Source organism: Lissotriton vulgaris, chromosome 2_1 (genome assembly GCF_964263255.1).
Source record: "Lissotriton vulgaris chromosome 2_1, aLisVul1.2, whole genome shotgun sequence".
Lineage (NCBI taxonomy): Eukaryota > Metazoa > Chordata > Amphibia > Caudata > Salamandridae > Lissotriton > Lissotriton vulgaris.
This window is the reverse complement of record NC_141687.1, coordinates 210188227-210210579: the sequence shown is the minus strand read 5'-3', so window position 1 is coordinate 210210579 and position 22353 is coordinate 210188227. Positions and strand designations below refer to the sequence as shown.

Sequence of the window (22353 nt, the reverse complement as noted above, 5' to 3'; positions counted from 1 at the left end):
AAATAATCAAGGTAAGTCAGGGAGAACTAGTTCAAATCCAGGCAAAACAGAGGAGTTCTGGGAGATGTAGTTCGGGTCCAAAGCAAAAGATGGAGGTAGGAATACAACTTGGTCACACTCTGTTCTACTCTTCAGGTTTTCACCCAAACGGAGTTCCCCGGTCTTCAGGCTTGACAGACCTCCTCGGATACTGTGAAACAAAACAAAAAAGAACAAGAACTCCTGTCAGATGTGGGGTTCCACGCTTTAAAGCTACGCAGGAAGCAAGGGAAGTGGGGGGGGAAGCTCTTCACCAGAACCTTCACCAGTGTGCGCGCAGTTCTTTAAACGGACGTTTTTGTGCCCCGTCCTCTATGCACAGCGTTAACACCAGTTATTCGGTCCCACCCGGTTTCCCCCCTCCTTTCCCGTCCTCCAGTCCCCGACCCCAAGAGAGTTGGAGTTTGTCTCGTACCTTGTGCAGCCACGACCCCCGGTGGCCGTGGCTGGCGTACTCGCGTTGCCAGGTAGGGTCTGGCTGCCCTTCTGTTCCGGCGCTCGGCTCCTCGGCGTCGCAGGCAGCTTCGGGTGTTGTTGTCCTCTTCCCGGTCTCAGGCTCCGTCCTTCCGTTCTCCGACGGTGAAACAAAGAAGGTCCTCACCGGTGTTTCCTCCTGGCGTCCGATCCGTGGTCCCGATGTACGACGACCTTCATCCTCGGCGTCTTCCTTATTTAGAGCGCTGGAACCACGTGACTCCCCCATCGGAGTGGCCCAGGCATAGGATTTAAAGGGGCCGCAGTCATCATTGTCGTTGACGTTCTGAAAACACAGAATGGGAGAGCAATGAGGGGAAAAGTGCCCCGAGGGGGCATCCACAGAGTCTGAATCGTCACAGAGGGGTATTTTACAAACACTGAGTGCTCCCCACCACTCTAGGGAACACCACCCCCTCTTTCACAGTTGGATTCTCTTCGTTTATATGTATACGGTTAGGGAAAACGAATCCATACATTAACACTCTCTCTCTCCCCCTTTTGTTACTTACATATATGACACACCTGTCATTCCAGTTGCGGGACAATGAGTCCTGCGATTGATGCGGGCAAGAGAAAGCAGGCTTTCTACATGTTGCATGGGAATGTACGCCCTTCAAAAACTTCTGGAACCAGATAATCAAGGCCCTCGAGCTGATGACTCTGAACCCACTGACAGCATCGCCCAATACTGTGCTTTTACGATACACAGAAGGGATTCCCCTTGCAAACAGGCATTACGTAGCACCAGGGCTTTTAATGGTTAAGCGCAGAGTGGTGTGTATGGAGCAGAGGGCGGGGCCAGTGTTTCCCAATCTGTGGTCCTCGGACCCCCAGGGGTCCCTGACACATTCCCAGGGGGGCCACAGGCAGCAGTTAAAAGCACTGCAAAGTATAATGTTTAATTAGCAGTTTTCAAAGAACAATAAAAGTGTCAAGAAGATAACGACAGTGATTAATGTCCCTGCTGGAGAGAAATGAGAGTTTTGTCAAGTGGCAGCTTTGACTTATCTAATGTAGCACGTGCAACGCTGCAGAAGACGGGTGTGTCCGGTCCTGAGAAAGCACTAGAGATAGGCTTCATTTCTTTGTGCGGCCTAGAGCTTCTGTGGTAAACAATATGAAGTTTATTTCAACCAAAAATTTTATTTTTAATGGTGTTGTCTTGAAAATGTGCTTCTGATCAGTTGTTTTATTTTTAGATCAACGTCTCCCCCTTTTTAGCCCTGTTCCTGGTGCCAAGGGGAGAGGATGTGGGGTAAGAGCCAGAGATGCCAACATAGGAGCTGGGAAAAAGATTCAAGCCGTCGTGTCGGCTGAACATCCTGTGATTCTGGGCCAATCACCTAACCTGCCAGTGCCTACGAAAAATGAATGTGTTATTGTGTAACATAAGTGGTGCTCATTTAAAGCGCTCCGATACCTTTGGGTCACGTTTGCCTTTAAAAAACTGCAAAAAGTAAACGTGCATTGGGTACAAATCTGGCCTCGCTTTAGGCCCTTCCATGTGACTCTGAAGGTGCTCAGAAAATTATAGTAGGGCTCACTCCCACCCTGGCACAGGCAGCTCAAAGCTGCAATCCTCACAGGAGCTATTTTGGAGTGGGGGCCAGCTGAAGTGGATAGATCTATAAAATGCACCTGCCCGATCCCGAAGCAGACATGCCTAATCTGATGGCACTCCCCAGCTAGGACTTCTGTTTGTATCAATTTGGAGTTAATGTCAGTTACATAAAGTTTATATTTGATGGTCCTTCATTTGTGTTTAACAAGTGTTTCTGAGCATTTGGTACATATTTAGGTCAACTTCACCCCCTCCTCTCACAGCCCCCTCCAAGCCATGTAGTGTTTCTTAGCCCTGGGGCTCCACTTGGTAAACACGTGTCTTGGGTTCAAATTGCAGCTGTTTTGTACACAAATCCATGACCCCAGCAGAGCGCAAGAACAGGATGTGCCCAGGGAGGCAAATCTTGTGACTTTTCCCAGACTTGTCGCAATACTGTTCTGTGCTTTTGCTATAACTTTAAAAGCAAAAAAACCTGGACACCGAAGGGGGCGGCAAAACACCTAGAAACGGCCCAGGGACAGAGGGTTAGTATGCCTACTGTAAAAAACGTGTAACATGTATTTTAAAAAACTGTTTTTTTTATGCATATGTCAGTGTGTTACTGCTTTGGTCAGAGAGAATCTTTTGTTACTGTGCCGTTCATAAGTGACAATCGTAATGTAGCACAGTGACCTATAAACTGTCATCAAACAGCTGCTTGCAAACTGCAAGGTACAAGTTAGTGACTTATGTTTTTTCCCAGTCTTTCATTATCCTGAGGCTGCTAAAAAGGCTTATTTGGGTGGAAATAAATTTTTATTGTTAAAGTCAATGCTAACCACTGTGTTATGTTCTGAATCCTGGGTTTGTGCTTCTCCAGACCAAGCACTCTTTAAAAATGCCTACCAGTATGGATGGCCTGTGAACCTTACACATTGTAGTCCCTTTTGCCTTATGTAAAATTTTCTATACACTGATTTACATCTATGATTCACTGTCTCTATATGTGTGTGATGTAAAGTCCTACAATGGTATGAGAGATGCTATAAGACAAATTAAATACATGTGACAGAGGGGCAATGGAGAGATGAGAGGCATTGTTGGAGGGTGATAGTGAGGGAATCATTGAAGAACCCCCAAAAAGATTGTCGTATTCTGGTGCATAGTCAGGTCTTCATTTACTATTCTTTAACACCTTCCATGCTCATGACGAGCTGAGCTCGTCATGAGGCACGGCGCTCCGGTGCTCATGACTAGCTCAGCTCATCATGAGCCGTGGAACGCTTGCATGCGGGGATAATTCCCCTGCTGTGTTGAGCGTTCCACGGGAACGAGTGCAGCTGTGACGAGCTCAGCTCTTCATGCGCACCGGAGCACAGTGCCTCATGACGAGCTTAGCTCGTCATGAGCACCGGGGTGCTGTACGCATCCCCCCACCCCCCAGCACAGCGGGGGGATTACCCCCGCAACAAAGGGGTTAAAAGGCTAATACAATTCAATATATACTGATAAATGTGTTATAGACAGCACCATTGTTTCCTAAATTTTTGGGGGGGAAAGCCTCCTTTGTAGTGGTCAGGCTCACTCCCTGCACTTGGTGTGCACCATATGGGGACTGGTTTGAAATCATTTGCCAGGGCTGCTTTGGGTTTCCAGTTTGGCCCTGGCAGGATCAGGAGCCACGTACTGCAAAATAAAACCAACTATTGAAAGGGTAGTCAAGGAGATGCATCACCAACCTTCCCATTAACTTCTTTTGTTTTCTTGCAAATTCTTTCAATATAAAATACAACAGAATTGTTGGAGAGTGTTGTTAGCCTCCTTGGCTTAACAACACACTCCGCCACTTCAGAAACGGAAGGGCTGCACCATATTTACAAGAATATGGTGCAACCCTGCGTTTCCCCTGTGCTGGAGCTACACTTAACAGGGGAAGATTGTTTATGTACAGGAAGGTCCCCCTTCCTGCACATAAACAATCTTGAAATGTCATTTTGTCACTTCTATGTGTGCTGCTCAATGCAGTACACATGGAAGTTACAAAATTTCTTTTTTTTTGTAAAGATTGTTGATCTGCAGGAAGGGTCACCTTCCTGAACATAAACAAACCAAGGCTTTTTGCAAAAACGAGGAGAAATAAAGCATTTCTCCTTGTTTCACCAAGTTAAGACCAGGTTTTCCTGGTCTTAATTTTGGCTCTGCTTCCCATTTACAATGCCCATGTAAATAGGGGGCAGCGTCAAAATCATTGGGTGTTGCAGGGGAAACGGCCACTGCAACACCCACTGCCCACCCCTTTCACGCTAAGCATTGGATGAAAGGGGGTCTTATTTACAAGGCACCGTTAAGCCATGTTAAGTGGCTTAACGCTACCTTGTAAATAAGGCGCTATCCCTATCACCACGGGAACATCACAAAAAGTGCTGTTCCCATGATGATATGGGCTTGTAAATATGCCCCTAAAATCATTAGTAATTTGAGTATTTGTTTTGTGTGCACACGTGTGTTAATTTTTTTCGAATTACTGTTTTAAGGTTTGAAATTTAAATCCCACAAATTGCTTAGGGGTCCCCGGCTTCCGGTGGTGACTCAATGTGGGTCCTCTGGAGTCAAAAGTTTGGGAACCACTGCTCTAGGCCAAAAGACATATGGGACCCCCTGTGTACCTACCGGATTATCAACTCTGATGTAAATGATAGGCAAGGAGACACATCTAGCGGGACGGAATGAATGAGCTTATCCTGCCAAGAGATATCCAAGTACCACTGAGAACCAGACTGGAACCGCACTACACTGTAAGATATAGGGACCACAAGATAAAACAACATGAACAGAACACTTGCACCCAGGTGACTATCACAACTACATGAGTAACCTAAATGTACATTATCAATCCTTCTGTCTGACGTGACACAGAATCAATATTTGTCAATGTAAATGTCATATGTGACTGATATGCGCTCTCTATGTGCTTTAAGAGATATTGATGTTGCATTCATGCTATTGTACCTGTGAATTGATATGAAAATTAAAAAAAAAAATGTTTTAATAATCTGCCTACGATACACCCTATTACCATTAAAGTAGCAGTGGTGACAGCTCCAGAGGAAGTTATGATCTCATCTGCATCACCAAAAATGGTACCGATGGAGTCAAACACTTCAGACTTTCCTCAAACAATTGGTAATAACTATACTGCTTGATCACACATTATAGAATCTCAGAAACAACTGCCAGTGCTACAGGAAGAAATCTTAGCAATAGTCAACTATCTGAGCTTGGGAAAAATGACTGGCATGATTAGCAGTGCAAGCCTCTAATTTGCGTTTAGAGTATTTTGTTCAGGCAGATTAAAGCACTAGTCAAATAAAGAACTTGTCACCCCCTTTAAATATTTGATATTATCCTCACTACGAATCTCGAGGCCTTCACGACATTCTTAATCAACATATTAAAACTAACAGCCTCAATACCTGATCTTTCTCATATAACGTCTGACGAGCTTGTAACTGTACAATTTAAATATGATACGCTGTTTCCTTTACGAGAAATCACTACCACCACAGGGATAAATAATGATATTTCAAACAAGATATATAATTGCAGGATGCAGTTTGACGAACGGTGCATTGAAGTTAGGAAGTGTATGAACTCAAACTATCCAACCCTATTAATGCCCATCGAGCCAGCAAAGAAAGTAATGCACGACGACCAAGAAATTGTCCAGAGCCTCAAACAAAACAGATCGTTGCTGAGAGATGGACTGGGCATGGCTTCTATCGATATTAAGAAATGTAAAGTCGGAAGGTAATGACTGATGGTTACCTACTATCAAACAAGCATTGATGCCAATTAATATATGCTCCTGGAATGTGCACGGCTTAGCAAGATTATTTGGTGATCAAGATACAAACTCTTTTATACATAAGCTCGAAACTCTGATGTTTCAAGAATCCTGGTCCCTCAATATACATAGCTGCAAAACTGAATTTGTAGCCCTAAGAGATTTATTTACAATGTGTAAAGTTACATTTTCACACCACGTTTATTTTATTGAATATATACCTAAGTTAAAGTAAATCCACCTAAATGGCACCATGTGTTACTCTACGGGAAAATATTAAAAATCTTTCTTACTAATTTGTAGCAATATGATTATTTGTGTCGGGGGTTTAATACTTGTCTAACCCCTACAATAACATCTGAGAAATTAAGTAATGCTAATATTGGCTCGTCGTAATCAATTACACAATCTTGGCCCAATACTGAATGATAAAACAGCAAAAGATCCCTCAATTAAACCGACTTTTAAATATCGTAATACACACTCAATACTTGACTATACCATAATTCCTAATGCATCAGAATATAGCATCAGTAGCTTCCATGTTAAACCTTGTGTTTAAAGTGACCATAATCCACACGTAATAGTGCTAGAGCTATCTGCCTCCTATCAGCCAAAATCAGCCAAAATCAAATATTCTTCAAGAGGTTTCATTCTCCTACAACTTGAAAAAGCTAGTTTGGCACTTCACCAAGCAGCAGGAAATAATACATTTAGCAGAACAGCAAATTATAGCCGCCAGTTCCACTGCTCATTTTGAAGCAACAAGAATGGAGACTTGGAATCAAGTACGTAGAGTGTTAATTGAGACATTTCTGGTAAAAAGCAAGAGTAGGGGCTGTCAGGTTCCTCTGTGATGTATCCCCAGGATTGTACTGATGCTACAAAGGGGCCCACCTCTAGATCATCCCAAGTCTGACACTCATAGTACACAGACTGTTAAGGAGATCAAGCGGGGGAAAAAATAAGGTCCGGAGGGGAACTGCTGGGCTGCTGGAACCGGAAATCTGAGATATACAAAGCACGGAATAAGTGGCGTTGGGCTTGCTAGACTGAACAATATCTAACAATGTGACTCATTCCTCACCTGTAACTCAAATTCAGGATTGTTGATATAAGAGGTAAGGAAATGAACAACTCCTCATCCCTGAGGTTGCTGTAAGGGAGAAATAACAACCTCTCTGTAATTAGACTTTCCCAACAAGTACCACTTCTTGGTATAACCTAAACAAGAAAATACACCTACCCCTTGAGGGATAAAGAATACCCAACGATCCTCTTGTAACTGAAGACCATCAATTCTCTACCTCGTGTCTCCTTGAGTTTATATTAATGATGAGGGCCTGCATTAACTCATGCATGTAGTAATGTCATATAGGTGTACCTAACTCTGTCACCTTGCGTTTCTCTCACGCACTGGGTTCCCTCCACAAAGCAAATGAGAAAGTAGTTCCAAAGAAAGAAGAATATCAGCAGCTCAGCAAAATGAAGAACCAAAAGAATAGCTTTTGCCAAAACCCACGATCCACAATAGTCAGGAAATCAATCTTGGAAGTAGTCACTAACAGCGTTCAATACTCTCAAAGATCCACAAAGTACAAGTACTATTAAACGGTGTGTACTGAACAAACTTGACCCAGATACCCTGAACCAAGTCACACACCACCTCGAACCAAGAAAAAAAAGACCTGAAACAGATGGCTTCACAGTGTAGGCGCTTCCGAAGCCCCAGCAAATCCTCGGTACTCCGAACTCCCACACCCTCGTAGCAAGCCCCACCTGTACCTGGAGATAGGCGCTTCCTAAGCCTCCGCCAAATAATCCAAAAGTGAGGGTACACACACTCGTGGACGTTCCTTCAAGCCAATCCGAGTAGGCGCTTCCTAAGCCTCCGCCAATAAATCCAGCATCCACAACGATATCAGGAAATCACCGATCCTCCAGACAAACGAGAACTCTGTAAACACAAATAATCGGCAGCGCGTTCTGCCTAGAATGCACGCTATATGCTCTTTTCCCTGGCGCAGAGCGTCATTACAGTGCGCCGCCCCAAGGATCATGGGATTTGTAGTTTCTTAGTCTCAGGAGCGTTTCCTAGCGCAGGCAGTGTTTACCAGCGGTCGGGGAATCGTGACAGGGGCAACCCCATTGTTGATACCAACAATAGATGGTATTCATCAGATCTCCATCAACTAAAAAAGGACTTTAATAAAGCCACAAGGGCAGTTTTTTGGCACCCAAATCTCCCTTTCTTCTCCGTTCACTGGCAATCACTTAAGTCTCTAAGAACGTTATACAAACACAAAATATGGAAAGCCAAAAAAGACTACCATGATAATTTGCGGATCAAATAATCCATTAAAGTAAAACAAATAACACAAAGGCGTTCCGGGGAATTGATCACGATCTACAAAACAATGGCTGTAGAGCAAACAGTCCAATAATACAGAGTCTGCCTAGGCCAACTTTTTATTTGATTTGTACGGTGTTCGAGCTGAATTTCAAGATGAGCAGCTGAATGAAACGATCAAAGCTATGATAAATGTTGTCCAGGGAAAGGTCTCCGAGACAGAAGACCAGCCTACTCTGCCATGTTTTAACTTATCCCCAAGTTCAATCCACGTAACTGAGTTAATAAGGCTCAGGTTTTTCCTCTCTTTAAAAAGATCAAATCAAATGTAGTGCTGGGCCCAAATGGCCTCCCTAATACTGTTTCTATAGTTAACCCCAAATTGTGGTCTGAGATACTAGCTCCTGTATTGACAAGATCACAATAACGAGGTCTATCCGAGAATCTTGGCAGGGGAGTATATTACAACCTATCTACAAGAGTGGACCAGCAGACAATCCAGCAAATTAACAGTTCATTGCCTTAACAGATGTTGAAGCAAAGGTATTTGCATCCTGCCTACTTGAAGAGTGGGTTGCAATGCAAAACCTAATCCCCATTTATTAAACAGGTTTTATGAAAGGCCAGTCAACAGTTAACAACCTGCTGACTCTTACTGTAATAGCTGAAAGTGCAATATATAAAAAGCAGAAGTTATATATTTGTTTTGTGGACTTGAAGGCCGCCTTCGACTCTGTTCCACGAAACCGGTTATGGGTAAAACCTGTGGCTTGAGGTGTGCCCTGTGCTCTTCTCGAATTAATAATCTTACTATATACTAACACATGGGGTTCGGTGAAGCTGGGAGACGGCACTAGTTTAACTCAGAAATGTAACATTTTCGGTGGCTTGAAGCAAGGCTGTGTCTGTGCCCCATGTTTGTGTAATCTTTTTATGCATTATCTTCCGCAACACTTGGAAAATGTTAATGCCCATGCTCCCTCCTTTGCAGGTCATAACAAAGTACTTACAATACGCTGATGATACTATATTCCCTAGGAATACACCAATAGGTTTACAGCGGATAATAAGGTCTTTTGACGAATATGTATCAGTCAAAGGCTTTGAGCTGAATGTTAAAAAAACAAAAAATACAATAGGTCATTCAAAAGTGAAACCACATGTCTGGCATGTCAGGGGAAAGCCTATAGACCCCGTAAGGTCATACAAATATCTTGGTATCATTTTCGATGATAGAGTATCTTTTAAGGGTCATTTCAATCATTTGACTGTCAAAAAAAACACAACTTCCTTCTACGTTTTTAAGACCCTGCGAAACAAGCTAATGTGTTCAAATTATGATCAATTGGTCAAAGTCATGGAGGCAAAATTGGTCCCTGCACTGGCCTACAGCTCAGTCATCTTTTGTGGTCGAGATGCTTCATTATTGAATAAGTTACAAATAAAGGCTTTTAAATCTATTGTTAAGATACCAAAGAACACTGGCCATGCTGAAATCCGTCTTTAGTTTGGATTACAAAATCAAATCCTAGTGAGACAAGCTGTCTTCTTAAAAAGACTTCATGTGTTATTAGCGTCTGAACCGGAAACGGCGGCAAAGCTGTGTTGGCATGAATTTAATAATTCCCGGTACACAAATGTTTGGAGATAATTTCTCTCTTAGTGCCTTCATGCCCTCGACTACATTCTATCTGCATTTAAAACAAATAACAGAGCAAGTTTAATGATCTTCTTATACAAAGTAACTAGGCAACTATCTTTTAAAGTGCATAAAGAGTTGTTGGCAGGGAGAAGAATGCTTGGGCTACTGTTAATAATTATGAAAAACTTGAGATCAATTTTCTATGGCTGCAACCTGGCAGGTACATCACCAAGGATGGTATACCAAGGTGGCACCATTTTTTTTAGTTGCAGAAGTGAGAACTTGCCAAGAAGCTGTTAGATTCTGTCTATCAGACATGTCAACTCTGGTAACTTGTTGTCTTTTGAAGTTTCTGACACTGGCTGAGAACCTATTGAATTCTGTTTAAACAAGCATTTGCAATGCAATCGGTCTCGCCTTTGGGGGCTTATAAGTATGTAGCCATGCAGCACATTTTTTCCTGCTGGGGGGGCAGTAGTAGTTCCACCGGGAAGCAGGGAAGGGAAACAGTGCTCTAAAACGGCCATGCTGTTTGTTTTTAATAGCCAAAAAAGAAAGGACATTATGAAATGCAAGGCTGGAACAAAACCAAGGGAGATGGGCTAAATGTTTGAGTCTGCAGGGGAAAATCATCTGTCAAACCACAGGGGGTCTACCAACACAGCCCTGATATCTGAAAAACAAATTAAATGTTTTGGCTACAAAGGTAGAATCAAAACTACACTAACTTGAATGTTTAATTGGCTTTACAGCAATAAAATCTCACATTCAATCTGCTACCAGAACCTCTGCCAAAGCCATGAAGGGTGATTGTAAAGAAGACCTTGTAAATGCTTCAGACTTGCTGGCTTCTTATGGTTGGCACCATGCAGTCCTTCCGTGCCCGGTAATGTGCAATAAGAACACTGCAGGGGTGCCTTTGGTGCCGTACCATTCTTAGTTGTGCATTTTTTTCATGAATCAATGTAAAAGGAGTGTGATGGGGGCTTACAGGCAAATATATGAATACATTTCCACCTATTAACTAATCATGTATTCAATTTGATCATTACAACCCCATACCATTACTTTGGTCTGGCCATTACTTCTTCACACCATTACCGCTGCCTATCACTTTCCTAAACCATACATTCTATGTGACCATCACTCCCACACATATTTACTCATGTCTTACCTAGCCTTACTTCCACCTAACAATTATTTAGCTGCAATATTCCTTTGGTTTGACCATTACTTCCCCGCAGCATTACTTTGATCTGCCCTTTATTTGTAACACTATTATTTCCACATAGCCATTACTTCCTCCATTTCATTACCTCAGTCTGACCGTTACTTCTCCACACCCTTACTTCAGTCTGACCTTTACTTCATGGCTCTAGCATAACTTCGACCAGAACATTTTTCTGCCATCTTCGGTAGGTTGATTGCCTTTTCTAAGTCCAGTCCTAGCCAATTTGGGCGTAAGAATGAGGCCTGAAGCAATGTTCAGGACGAATCATGGGAAGGGACATTTTCTTGCCCCTTTATTAGCCGAGGGAAGAAGGGGTCCAATCTATGTCGACATCTGTTTACTCGAAGCCTCGTTTCCCCTGTAGTGCTCACACATCTGGTTGTGCCATTTGCGCCCTGCCTGTTATTTTTGGCGTCTCCACCAGCCTCAACTTCTATGTATGTGTCCTCTTTCGTAGAAACAGTTGATCTGAAAGCTTCACCGTTAACCAAATGGTGGAAGTTCAATGTTTTATAAAAAGGAAATAAAACTTCACTGATGGCACTGTGGCACTAAAAGAAATATTGAAGTAAAAAAAACTTTGATTGCAAAGCATCCTGCTCAGCTTAATGACTGTGCGCCATAACGGATGAAGGGGTTAGGTCACCCCTGCCAAAGTCACTGGGTATCGGTGTTTACATCTGAGAGCGCTGATAGGGCAAGCCTCACACGTGTGGTATGCAGGGGTCAGAGATGCCTCACCGTTGCAAGCCGCTCAGCAATGCCGTAAAAAACGGCCTAAGTGTTCCCCCTCTTCCAGAAAACGACATGAATGGAGCCTCACGCCATGCACAGGAAAAACTAGACACTAAGTCTGTGACCTAAAGTGTCTACTGCGAGAGAAGCGCATGCACAGGGCACTGCAGACAGAGCAGGGCAGAAACCAAGACAACCACAGGCCAAAGAAGGAAGATCCATAGGAGGGGCTTCCCAGCCAAAAGGCAGCAGAGATAGATGGAGCTGTCAGACAGAGGACTATAGGGTGTTCAAAGGTCGGTGAATGACTAGGTCTACATGCACTCACCATCGCTGCGCCTGATCTCCACATAGATCCCAATCTGCATCTTCCCAAATACGGCGGCCGCCATCCTGCGGCATTGAGGGCTCCTGGCCTCTCTGCGGCGAACACACGATCTCCTCAAACCCAACAAGACTAGGGAGCGGCCATCCCGGCGGAGAGGAGGGGCGCATTCGCCTGCGTTAGATGAGAACCGGCGCCTAACACAGGAGGAGGAGGTTCGGGAGAAAATATAACAGAAAGGGAACCGGGCTGGCTGAGGGAGGAGAGGCGTTCACTTCCCATGTGTAAGATAGCCGTCACAGCGCACGAGACAATAAACGACTACGAATTCACCCAGCAAATCCCACGACAAACAAGCATGTGCAATGCAATAGGACCTGCATTTACGAGAGACCTATTGATTGTAAACAGGATTACAGGCAGGCAAGATGGCACGAATGGGAGTGGGGGGGGTGAGAAATCATGGGCTAAGGGAAGGGGCGGAGTGGGGGGAATACAGGGAAGAAAATAGTGTTGGGAGTAAAGGGGCCAGTAGCCAGGGAAGGATTCAAATGACAACATGGCCATCAGGAGGAGGGACTAACAAGCCTAAAACCAATATGTAGTCAGCATTTAGGATCTTCGTCAATGAAAAAGATGGCCGGAGAGTGGAGTGGGCAGAGCTTCCACAAAGCTTCCATGCTTTACTGAATACTGCATGCCTCACAAAGTGAGCAGCGCATGCGCTGCAATGCTAGTCTCGACCTAAAAATGTGGCCATACCTGGACGGAAAGTGTTATGTTGCAGATCCTGAAAGATCCTCTTTTATATTTATCAATATTTATATGATTATTTTAGCTTAGTATATATTTAATATCGACAGAATGATGGTTTCTATAGTGCAGACAGCCTAGGTTTCTTTAACAAGTAATGAAATATTAAAACGATTCTTGAATGATAGATTATAGCTTCAATGTTAGGATATTATTTGATTGAATTGAATTTAATGTTAATATCCACTCGAAAGGATATTCAGTCTGTTAGTGTAAGTTGATTTCTGTAAGTTATTTTCATATAATAATTTTAGCCTCCACTGATTTTAAAAGCATTCTTAATATCAATTCCATACAACATTTGTAATAACAGCCTATGTTACGTTATTTTTATTCTAGACCTGTTTTTAATATTGGAGTATTACAATGTGTGTGACAATTGTCTTTTCAATATATATCTTAATGTTTTTGTACCTGGTTTTAGAGCATACTGTAATGGTTTTTATAAATCAATCAAAAACAATTTACACTTGGTGAAATCCACAGTGTACACACTTCTTGTGAATTCAAAGTCTCTGATTTGAGGACACCCAGCACTAAAACATATTCAGTGCTTGTCCAATAAGTTGAGACAACCAGGGAATATGCCCATTAGTACAGAACTATGATGATGGTATTGAGGGAGATATAAAAAACCATTCCAGCAGACTAATCCTTTCATTGCCTAAGTGCGACTGATGGGAGACAGCCAGCGACAGGGTTGGAATAAGGTTTTCGGAAAAACTGATTTTAAAGTTTGTAAGAACGATTGATCTCACTCGCCATCTCTTTTTTTCCAAGATGGCAGCTACTGTCCAAGGAGTGAGTTTGGTTGACATGTCTGAAGTCCTACCTCATTACATGAATATAGCCAATAACCCCAATTACATAAATACTTCTGGATGCAGTAAAAGTGGTCTTCATTCCCAGCCACATCTACCTCTAGTGGGTAAGGCCAGATGAGACATGCATTGGTGTGCTGCTCCAGCCCAAAATGTTGTTGTTAGAAGAGTTTCTAAAGTGCTCAGCTGCCCCAGGAGAAGGACTTCCCACCGCTAATCACTGATTTGACAAAAGCAGCGAAACGTATGCTAGTGCACCATAGAGGAGAACAGATACAGCCTATGTAGAGAACAGCCAGGTCTTTAACTGCTTCCGGAAGATTAAGTGGTTTTGGATCTTTCTTAACTGAAGAGGCAGAGAGCTCCATCGGGCAGGAGCCAGAACTCAAAAGGAGCGTCCTCCCATTCTGTCTGTTACCACCCAGGGCCTGAAGAAATAGTAGGGATCCACAGAGCTGCTAGTCCTCTTAGTTGTGCTCCCACAAGTACGTTTTCTTAGGGGTGGGGAATAATTTTATCAATCTTTTTCATATTACTCCAGACATTCAGTCTCTAGTACAGAGTACATTTCCAAATCTTAATTCATAATTTTGGTGTAGGTTATGAGAACATTTTCTCGCAATCAAATTACCTTTCTTTTATTCTGACAGAGAACTGGTGTGTGATGGTTCATCCTTTTCAGTGTTCACACAATCTAGAACAAACAGTATCCTTTCCCATACATCTTGTAGTTTATCATTCGTGAATGTAACGAAATATGACATTTCTCCGCTATAGCCCACTCTCCCGTATTCACACACCATTTCTGAAACATCATTGCGGATCTCTGGAGATTATAAAAAATAATGCATATTGTTTTCCAGTACTAAACAGACCAGCATTCCAGCTTAGTTTTTTGGTCTCTGTGAACACTTATTGTGCAGTCTAATGATGTCTCCCACAACCAATCAGATCTTGCTGTGAAGTATGAGTTTACATATTAACATTGTGCGTCTCAATTATTTTACTACTGCAAGTGCATCTCTATGTCCGCCCATCAAACAAGTGTTAGGGTTCAGCAAAACACCAAAAATAATACCATTGGAATGTTAGCGATCACTAGTTGACCTTCTAATGCATCTGTTAAGTTTCTTTCAGGTTGACGTCTGTGAAACATTTTCCTCAAGGGAGGAATGCTAAATGATGTATTATGGTATTTACTACTTTTTGGGCATATTTAGCTTTTTTCCTTTCTGAATACTGTACTTTTGGTGTGTTGTCAAGAGACGCTTTGACAGTTCTTCTAGTGCAGAACGTAGGCTTGAATAGGTGGGATCGGACATCATTTGTTGGTAGATAATCAGATAGGGGCTTTATGTATTTTTGTACAAATAAAGGGGTTCCTTCAGTACTGACTGAAGCTATCTCTGGTTTATGGAAAAACACTGGAGAAGAACTCGGGACTGTTATTATCAACACATGTCAAAATCGCTAGATGTGTTTTTACAACAGTTTGGACTGAATGTGCAGTTCTACAAACTACAAGTTATTGAAGCATTCTTTTGTTGTGCACATTTAGACTCTGTTCATTCTCTAACACTTAATGTGCACTTTCTGATCAGAACCGCCCTATCGGCATATCACTGCGTCTGATAAGTGTGTGGTGTACATTTGATCTTTGCTGTGTAGGGGCAGTTATATAAAATGGACTAGAGGTGGCATTTCATTATATAGCGGTGGGATGCAATAGATTGTCCTGTTTCAATATTTACCCGTTGGTTACCGATCTCAGGTATGTGGTACTTTTTTAATAGTGTGTAGGGAGAAGAGAGAGGTTGGCCATGCTGCCAAGACACTTTGACCTTTTGGTAGAATGATTCTGGTTGCCCTTCTAAGTGATGCTGTAATTTGCATAATACTGTAGAGCAGGAGTACTCCAATCTTTTCTATAGTAAGATATACTTCTGATAAGTGAAAATCATCGTGAGCTAATAAAGGTCTAGCATCATGGGCATTCTTCCCAGAGACCCCCACACTCAGTTTAATTGACTTTAAGCCTAATTTCCATGGAGCAGGATACTATGTTTGAAAAAATACTTCAAGTTTTCTAGATAGAAACTATGATGAGAATGGCGCCTAGTTGGATTTTCCCCGTGCCTCCAGACCTCTCAATTAACAACTGTCACTGAAATAATAATTATAATGCCGCTCAATTAACCATATAAGCGAATCAAACTTACCTTCAATATGGTCCTGTATGATGTCCTGTAATGCTGTGTAATCTGGTAATTTAAGAGGGCAATTCAGAAGAAGTCATTAGTAGTCACAGTGCATGACAATCAGACTGGTGAATTACAAGTATATGGATCCAAACAGGTATTACTCTTCTAATGCAGCTTAGACAATATCCCTCATTGTGTTTGTCAAACAATCACCAATAATTCTTTAACAACAGGAATCTTTCCTGAAGACTTTAATAATGGGCGAATGTATGCCTTTTTTAAGAAAACAAACCTGTACCAGCATGACCTAAATAACTACAGACCAATAACAAATGGGCCTTTCCTGGGCCAACTTATAGAAAGAGCAGCATTCACTCATATGTCACAATTCATTGAAGATAACTCCATATTTTCAGACTTCCAAATAGGATTCCTTCCAGGAAAAGACACAGAATCTGCCCTCATCTCCATCTTGGATGACCTTAAAAACACAGTAAAACAAAATAGGGTTGCTGCACTACTTCTCTTGGACCTTTCAGCTGCTTTCGACACAGTTGATCATGACATTCTAATCCAAAGACTCTATGATGCTGTCATAGAGGTGACTGCTCTCAACTGCAGGGGCGGTTTCTCTCAATATATTCTTGACCTCCACTTGCTGACTTATCCCAGACCTCATTGTACTACTATGATCTCCCTGGTAACCCTTTCTAGACTCTTTCCTCCTCTATCCCTCCTATGACTAACCCCAAACCTCATTCTACTACTATCTCCCTAATAACTCTTTCTAGACTCTTACCTCCTCTATCCCTCCTATGACTTATCCCATACCTCATTCTACTACTATCTCCCTAATAACCCTTTCTAGACTCTTACCTCCTCTATCCCTCCTATGACTTATCCCATACCTCATTCTACTACTATCTCCCTAATAACCCTTTCTAGACTCTTACCTCCTCTATCCCTCCTATGACGTATCCCATACCTCATTCTACTACTATCTCCCTAATAACCCTTTCTAGACTCTTACCTCCTCTATCCCTCCTGTGACTTATCCCATACCTCATTCTACTACTATCTCCCTAATAACCCTTTCTAGACTCTTACCTCCTCTATCCCTCCTGTGACTTATCCCATACCTCATTCTACTACTATCTCCCTAATAATCGTTTCTAGACTATTCCCCCCTTTATCCCTCCTTTACCCTATTAATTCCAACTAACAGACTCAAAGGTCGATTGCTTGAATCAACAACTTATATTTCTCTATGCTTATTCACCACTAATCAATTTTCGGTTCTGGCGTAGTGTGCCACTTGCTCAAAAGTGCTTCAATGCCCCATCAGGGGTAGTAGGCGCTATAGAAATACAATTACAATTTATTGACTAACCATGCCTTAACCACATCGCTGCGGCGGCTATTCCGCCGCAGCGCTAAGTGGGCGGGGCGGCCGCATGCTGATGCCGGAACCGCTCCGTCATCAGCCGCGGTTGGGCTGTGCTCATGACGGAGCGGTTCCGTCATGGCCCCGCCCGCTCAATAGAACGCGCCGCGCAGGCGCGGCGGCAGGGCCATGACGGAACCGCTCCGTCATCAGCACAGCGCCACCGCAGCTGATGACGGAGCGGTTCCGTCATCAGCATAGAAAGGGTTAAATAGTACTCCAGACGACAGAGAAACTATCAGTTCTGCCTTCAGGAAAACCCTGACTCAACAGTGGCGATAATGGTGTCAAAGGGGCCACCCTACTAAGGAGGCTCTCCTCAACACCATCCCCACTGGCCTCCATTCTTTCCTGGCTCACCATGTCAACCCCGATGTTCCCAGGCAGAAAAGTCCGGAAATGCCCCTCATATTCTGGTAGAAAATACCCAGCACATGGGAGCCATTAGTTATGTTATTTCCAAGAGGGCCGCCCAAATCAGGGGTCGGTCCTCGGAAATAATGTAAATGATGATGATAGGCCTGCCATGCCGGCATCAATTGGCAGAGGGATAAATACTTTTTCTTCTTCAATGTGGCTCCTGCAATGAACAACGAGTCATTTAGGGTAACATATTCACAAAAGAAGAGAACAACTTTATTAGCCATAGTATTTGGGGCAAAGTTGTTGCCGCCGCCGCTGCCTCAGCCACATATCGGCCAGCCGGTTGAACTGGAAATGACCCCAAGGATTCCCACCTGTCACATGTGAGATAGCTCTGTTCTTTGATTATGCTCCATATCCTCATTCCCTCTGTTGAGTGGCTTGGGAGCAAATACATGTTGTGATGAGTGACTTGTTTTTTTATAAATTGATTTTATTGTGTTACTTTTGCGAGTCTTGTAATCTGATTGTCTGAAATTTCTAGGTGCTTCTGGCCGTCCTGACTGCACTCCTTGCACTAGTCATAGAAGCGTGCACTTGATTTCTGTGCTAAGGCTGTCCCATTTCACTCCCACAGGTCCAGCACCTTGTCAGCCGATGCACCTGCCCGGTGCAGTTCTCCATGATCAAGGTCTCCGAGGGCAAATACCGTGTGGGGGATTCCAACACGCTCATCTTCGTCAGGGTAAGATTTACCAACGAGGATCGCAGCCACCAAAAGGGCAGCTTGGCTGCTCCACGTCTTTGCCGTCTCAAGAGGCCCACGTTTCCTATTCTGTCCAAAGAATACAGAAAAAAGCATTTGGTCTTTTGACAGAAAACGGAAGAGCCTTTATTGGTTCAGTTATTCGCTTTTCCTTAAGAAGCGGACTAGTCTATAGGAATATCTAGACAATGCCGAACTCAAAACTCTTCTGAACGTTTGGGAGGCCTGGAGCAGAGTCAATACGCATAATATAGTAAAGACTCTGTGTAGCCAGGAAAGTCTTTCGGAGGCTCTGGCTTGTTCGGAAGCATTGTGATGTCTCTAAAAGTCAGCCCAGCATTATTTGATTTCTACAAATAGCTGCCATAAAGGATAGACAGCAGAGCATAACCTCTTTGGGTTAGATATCTACGTCTGAAAGGTGAGACGGGTTTAATTTGTAAAACAAGCTGCAGTACACAACATGGCTCTGAGCAACTGCACAGCTCATGCAGTGAGGCCCATATGTAGTGAGACAGCCAAGACATGTTCCACCGCTCACGGGAATGATGCAAGTTGTCAAACTGTCTAAACCATGTGACTAATATTCTGTTAAATAGCGCTCAGCTGAAAATACACCTCTTTCCTTCAAAGTTTATCCTTCGTCCATTATCTGACACCATGCAAAACATTGGATATCACTGTAGATCAGCTGAACACTCTAGAGTCCATATGGTATATAGCAACTAGAAGGCATGATGTTGGGATCCTGTTCCTACTGCACCTGGGGTATGATCTCTGTGGCTGTGAGAGAGCCATGGTCATTCCATCATGTCGCAGTCTTCAGTCTGTTCTTGTACATACAAATGTAAACGAAAGCATACCACCACTAGGATCGGTGGTGATAACACGCTCAGCTCATAGTCTTAACTTGGATTAACAGTCAAATGATGAAATATATATATATAGACCTAAAACACTAATGGAATCTTTTAGAGGTTTGTGGATGCAGGACATGTAAAACATTAGGGAATTCACAATCTGCCTGCTTCACGGTTCCAAATACCCATCTAGAGTGGAACCTCTGCGAGTGGCTCTGCCAGAAACCCTTGGCCTGGTGGTCCATCTGCCACAGAACCACCAGGTCACCATGGTAGTCAAACCACCCACTCTAGGGCAGGACCGCCACTGGAATTCCCGGCCTGAGCACAAAAAAAATCAATGGCTCTGATTTGCAGATAAAACACTCCTGTTAAGGACATTTATTTGTGAAATACAGAAGATGAATGCTGAGTGAGTGTTCATTCACTTGTGCCTTCAGCGCACCCACCACCAACTGATACACTGGAAGCTAAGAGGTCACTGCCAGACAGGGGAGGATCTCTGGATGTGATCGGGGTCTAGTGCCTCCGCTGACCTGGTGTGTTGGCAGGCTCCCCACCAGATTCTAAATGACCCAGCAGTAGGAGTTGGTGCCAACCATTTTCACTACCAGACCAAGAGCTGTCGAAAGAGAAATAGTGAATATCTCTGGCCAAGAAAGGCTTAAAGAGGATGCCAAAATCGTGGATTACAGTAACATATTACTCAGTCTCAGGTTCTGATATAAATCTTGGTGGATAGTTTACTCCATCACAACGATGATGGATGTCCCGTCTGCCGGAATGTATTAATCTCATAGGATATGATGAGATAATATTTTAATCTGCACTGTTGTGACAGAGTAACATGTCCGCCAAAATCTATATTGTGCACTCAGTCTCGATGCCTGGAACAAACCTCACAAGCTGTGTTCTCCTTGTGATGGTGAGGTCTGGAGGAAACTTCAAGGCAGACACAGGGTTGGGACAACCCCACAAAACGCAGAGATTCAGGACAGCCCTACAGAGGGACCAAGACCAATGATTCATGAGCCCAGGATACTCACCCATTCAGGGTGCCCTGAGGTAAGCTTTACTGCAAAAACTGAGGGATAATGCGCAGTACATTCACTCTTGAAGGGGGTGCCGAAGTGAAAGACCAAAGGGTACTTCCCAGGTGACTATTACAATCAGGATAGGTCGGGAGGGCATCATGCCAAGGACTAAAAGATAATGACAGAGTCAGGATGGTCACCGGGCTTGTTTCAGGGCAGCGATCAGCAGGCACTTCTCCGGAGAATCACAGATACAGGGTAGTTTCCGACCTGGAGGCTCCGGCTTCAGTAAGCACATAACACGCTACAAGTTGTGTAGTTAAACCTCCCTCATACGAGGAGGTTTTGTGTACAAATATGTCCATACTTTGATTAGAGAATATTGGACTTTGTAATGCTGGTCGAAGCAAGCCTAGAGACAGGGAAGTCCTGGCGTGGGAAGGGCTTTGAGTCACGGGGACCCATGTGTTTACAAAGTGCTCTGTTGTGTATTTAACCAAGCTGTTAGTGTGTACTTACAGAAGTATGCATTGTTGTTGAATGGATTGCGCAAGCGTGCGTTTAGACTCTAAGGTGCAATTGCCAGGTAACACTGAATGTCGCTCTCCGTTTTTGAAGTGTGCTGTTCAGCAGATTAAAAGTAATGAGTATTAGCTGTTCTTCCTTGATTTACCTGTAATTGATGCCTGTGCTTGTTGCAGATTCTCCGAAACCACGTCATGGTGAGAGTAGGAGGTGGATGGGACACGTTGGAGCACTACCTGGACAAGCACGACCCGTGCCGCTGCACCTCACTCTGTAAGTCTAAACACTGAGCCTGACACTGGTCACTGCACCTCACTCTGTACACCAGGATAGAGGCTATGACACCAGTCACTGCACCTCACTCTGTACACCAGGATAGAGGCTATGACACCAGTCACTGCACCTCACTCTGTAAACCAGGACACAGGCTATGACACCGGTCACTGCACCTCACACTAAGTCTAAACACTGAGCCTGACAACAGTCACTGCACCTCACTCTGTACACCAGGACACAGGCTATGACACCGGTCACTGCACTTCACTCTGTAAACCAGGACACAGGCTATGACATCGGTCACTACACCTCACACTGTAAACCAGGACACAGGCTAAAACACCAGTCACTGCACCTCACTCTGTAAACCAGGACACAGGCTATGACACCGGTCACTGCACCTCACTCTGTAAACCAGGACACAGGCTAAAACAACAGTCACTGCACCTCACTCTGTAAACCAGGACACAGGCTATGACATTGGTCACTGCACCTCACTCTGTAAGTCTAAACACCGAGCCTGACACCAGTCACAGTACTTCACTCTGTAAGTCTAAGCACTGAGCCTAACACTGGTCACTGCACCTCACTCTGTAAACCAGGACACAGGCTAAAACACCAGTCACTGCACCTCACTCTGTAAACCAGGACACAGGCTACGACATCGGTCACTGCACCTCACTCTGTAAGTCTAAACACCGAGCCTGACACCAGTCACAGTACTTCACTCTGTAAGTCTAAGCACTGAGCCTGACACTGGTCACTGCACCTCACTCTGTAAACGAGGACACAGGCTATGACACCGGTCACTGCACCTCACACTGTAAGTCTAAACACTGAGCCTGACAACAGTCACTGCACCTCACTCTGTAAACCAGGACACAGGCTATGACACCGGTCACTGCACTTCACTCTGTAAACCAGGACACAGGCTATGACATCGGTCACTACACCTCACACTGTAAACCAAGACACAGGCTAAAACACCAGTCACTGCACCTCACTCTGTAAACCAGGACACAGGCTATGACATCGGTCACTGCACCTCACTCTGTAAGTCTAAA

The 22353-nt window shown here is 43.8% G+C and overlaps 1 protein-coding gene across 3 annotated transcripts in view; it reads left to right on the top strand.

Annotated features, from left to right (window-relative positions):
- GAS2L2 (growth arrest specific 2 like 2) overlaps positions 1-22353 on the top strand; it is a 470641-nt gene that overhangs the window by 237122 nt on the left and 211166 nt on the right. For 2 of the 3 annotated variants that reach the window (XM_086954750.1, XM_086954752.1), the window contains exons 3-4: positions 18466-18573; positions 21190-21286. In XM_086954750.1, coding sequence (XP_086810876.1) covers positions 18466-18573; positions 21190-21286 — 205 coding nt within the window. The remainder of the gene's footprint in view (positions 1-18465; positions 18574-21189; positions 21287-22353) is intronic. The other variant, XM_086954751.1, reaches the window with a different exon arrangement.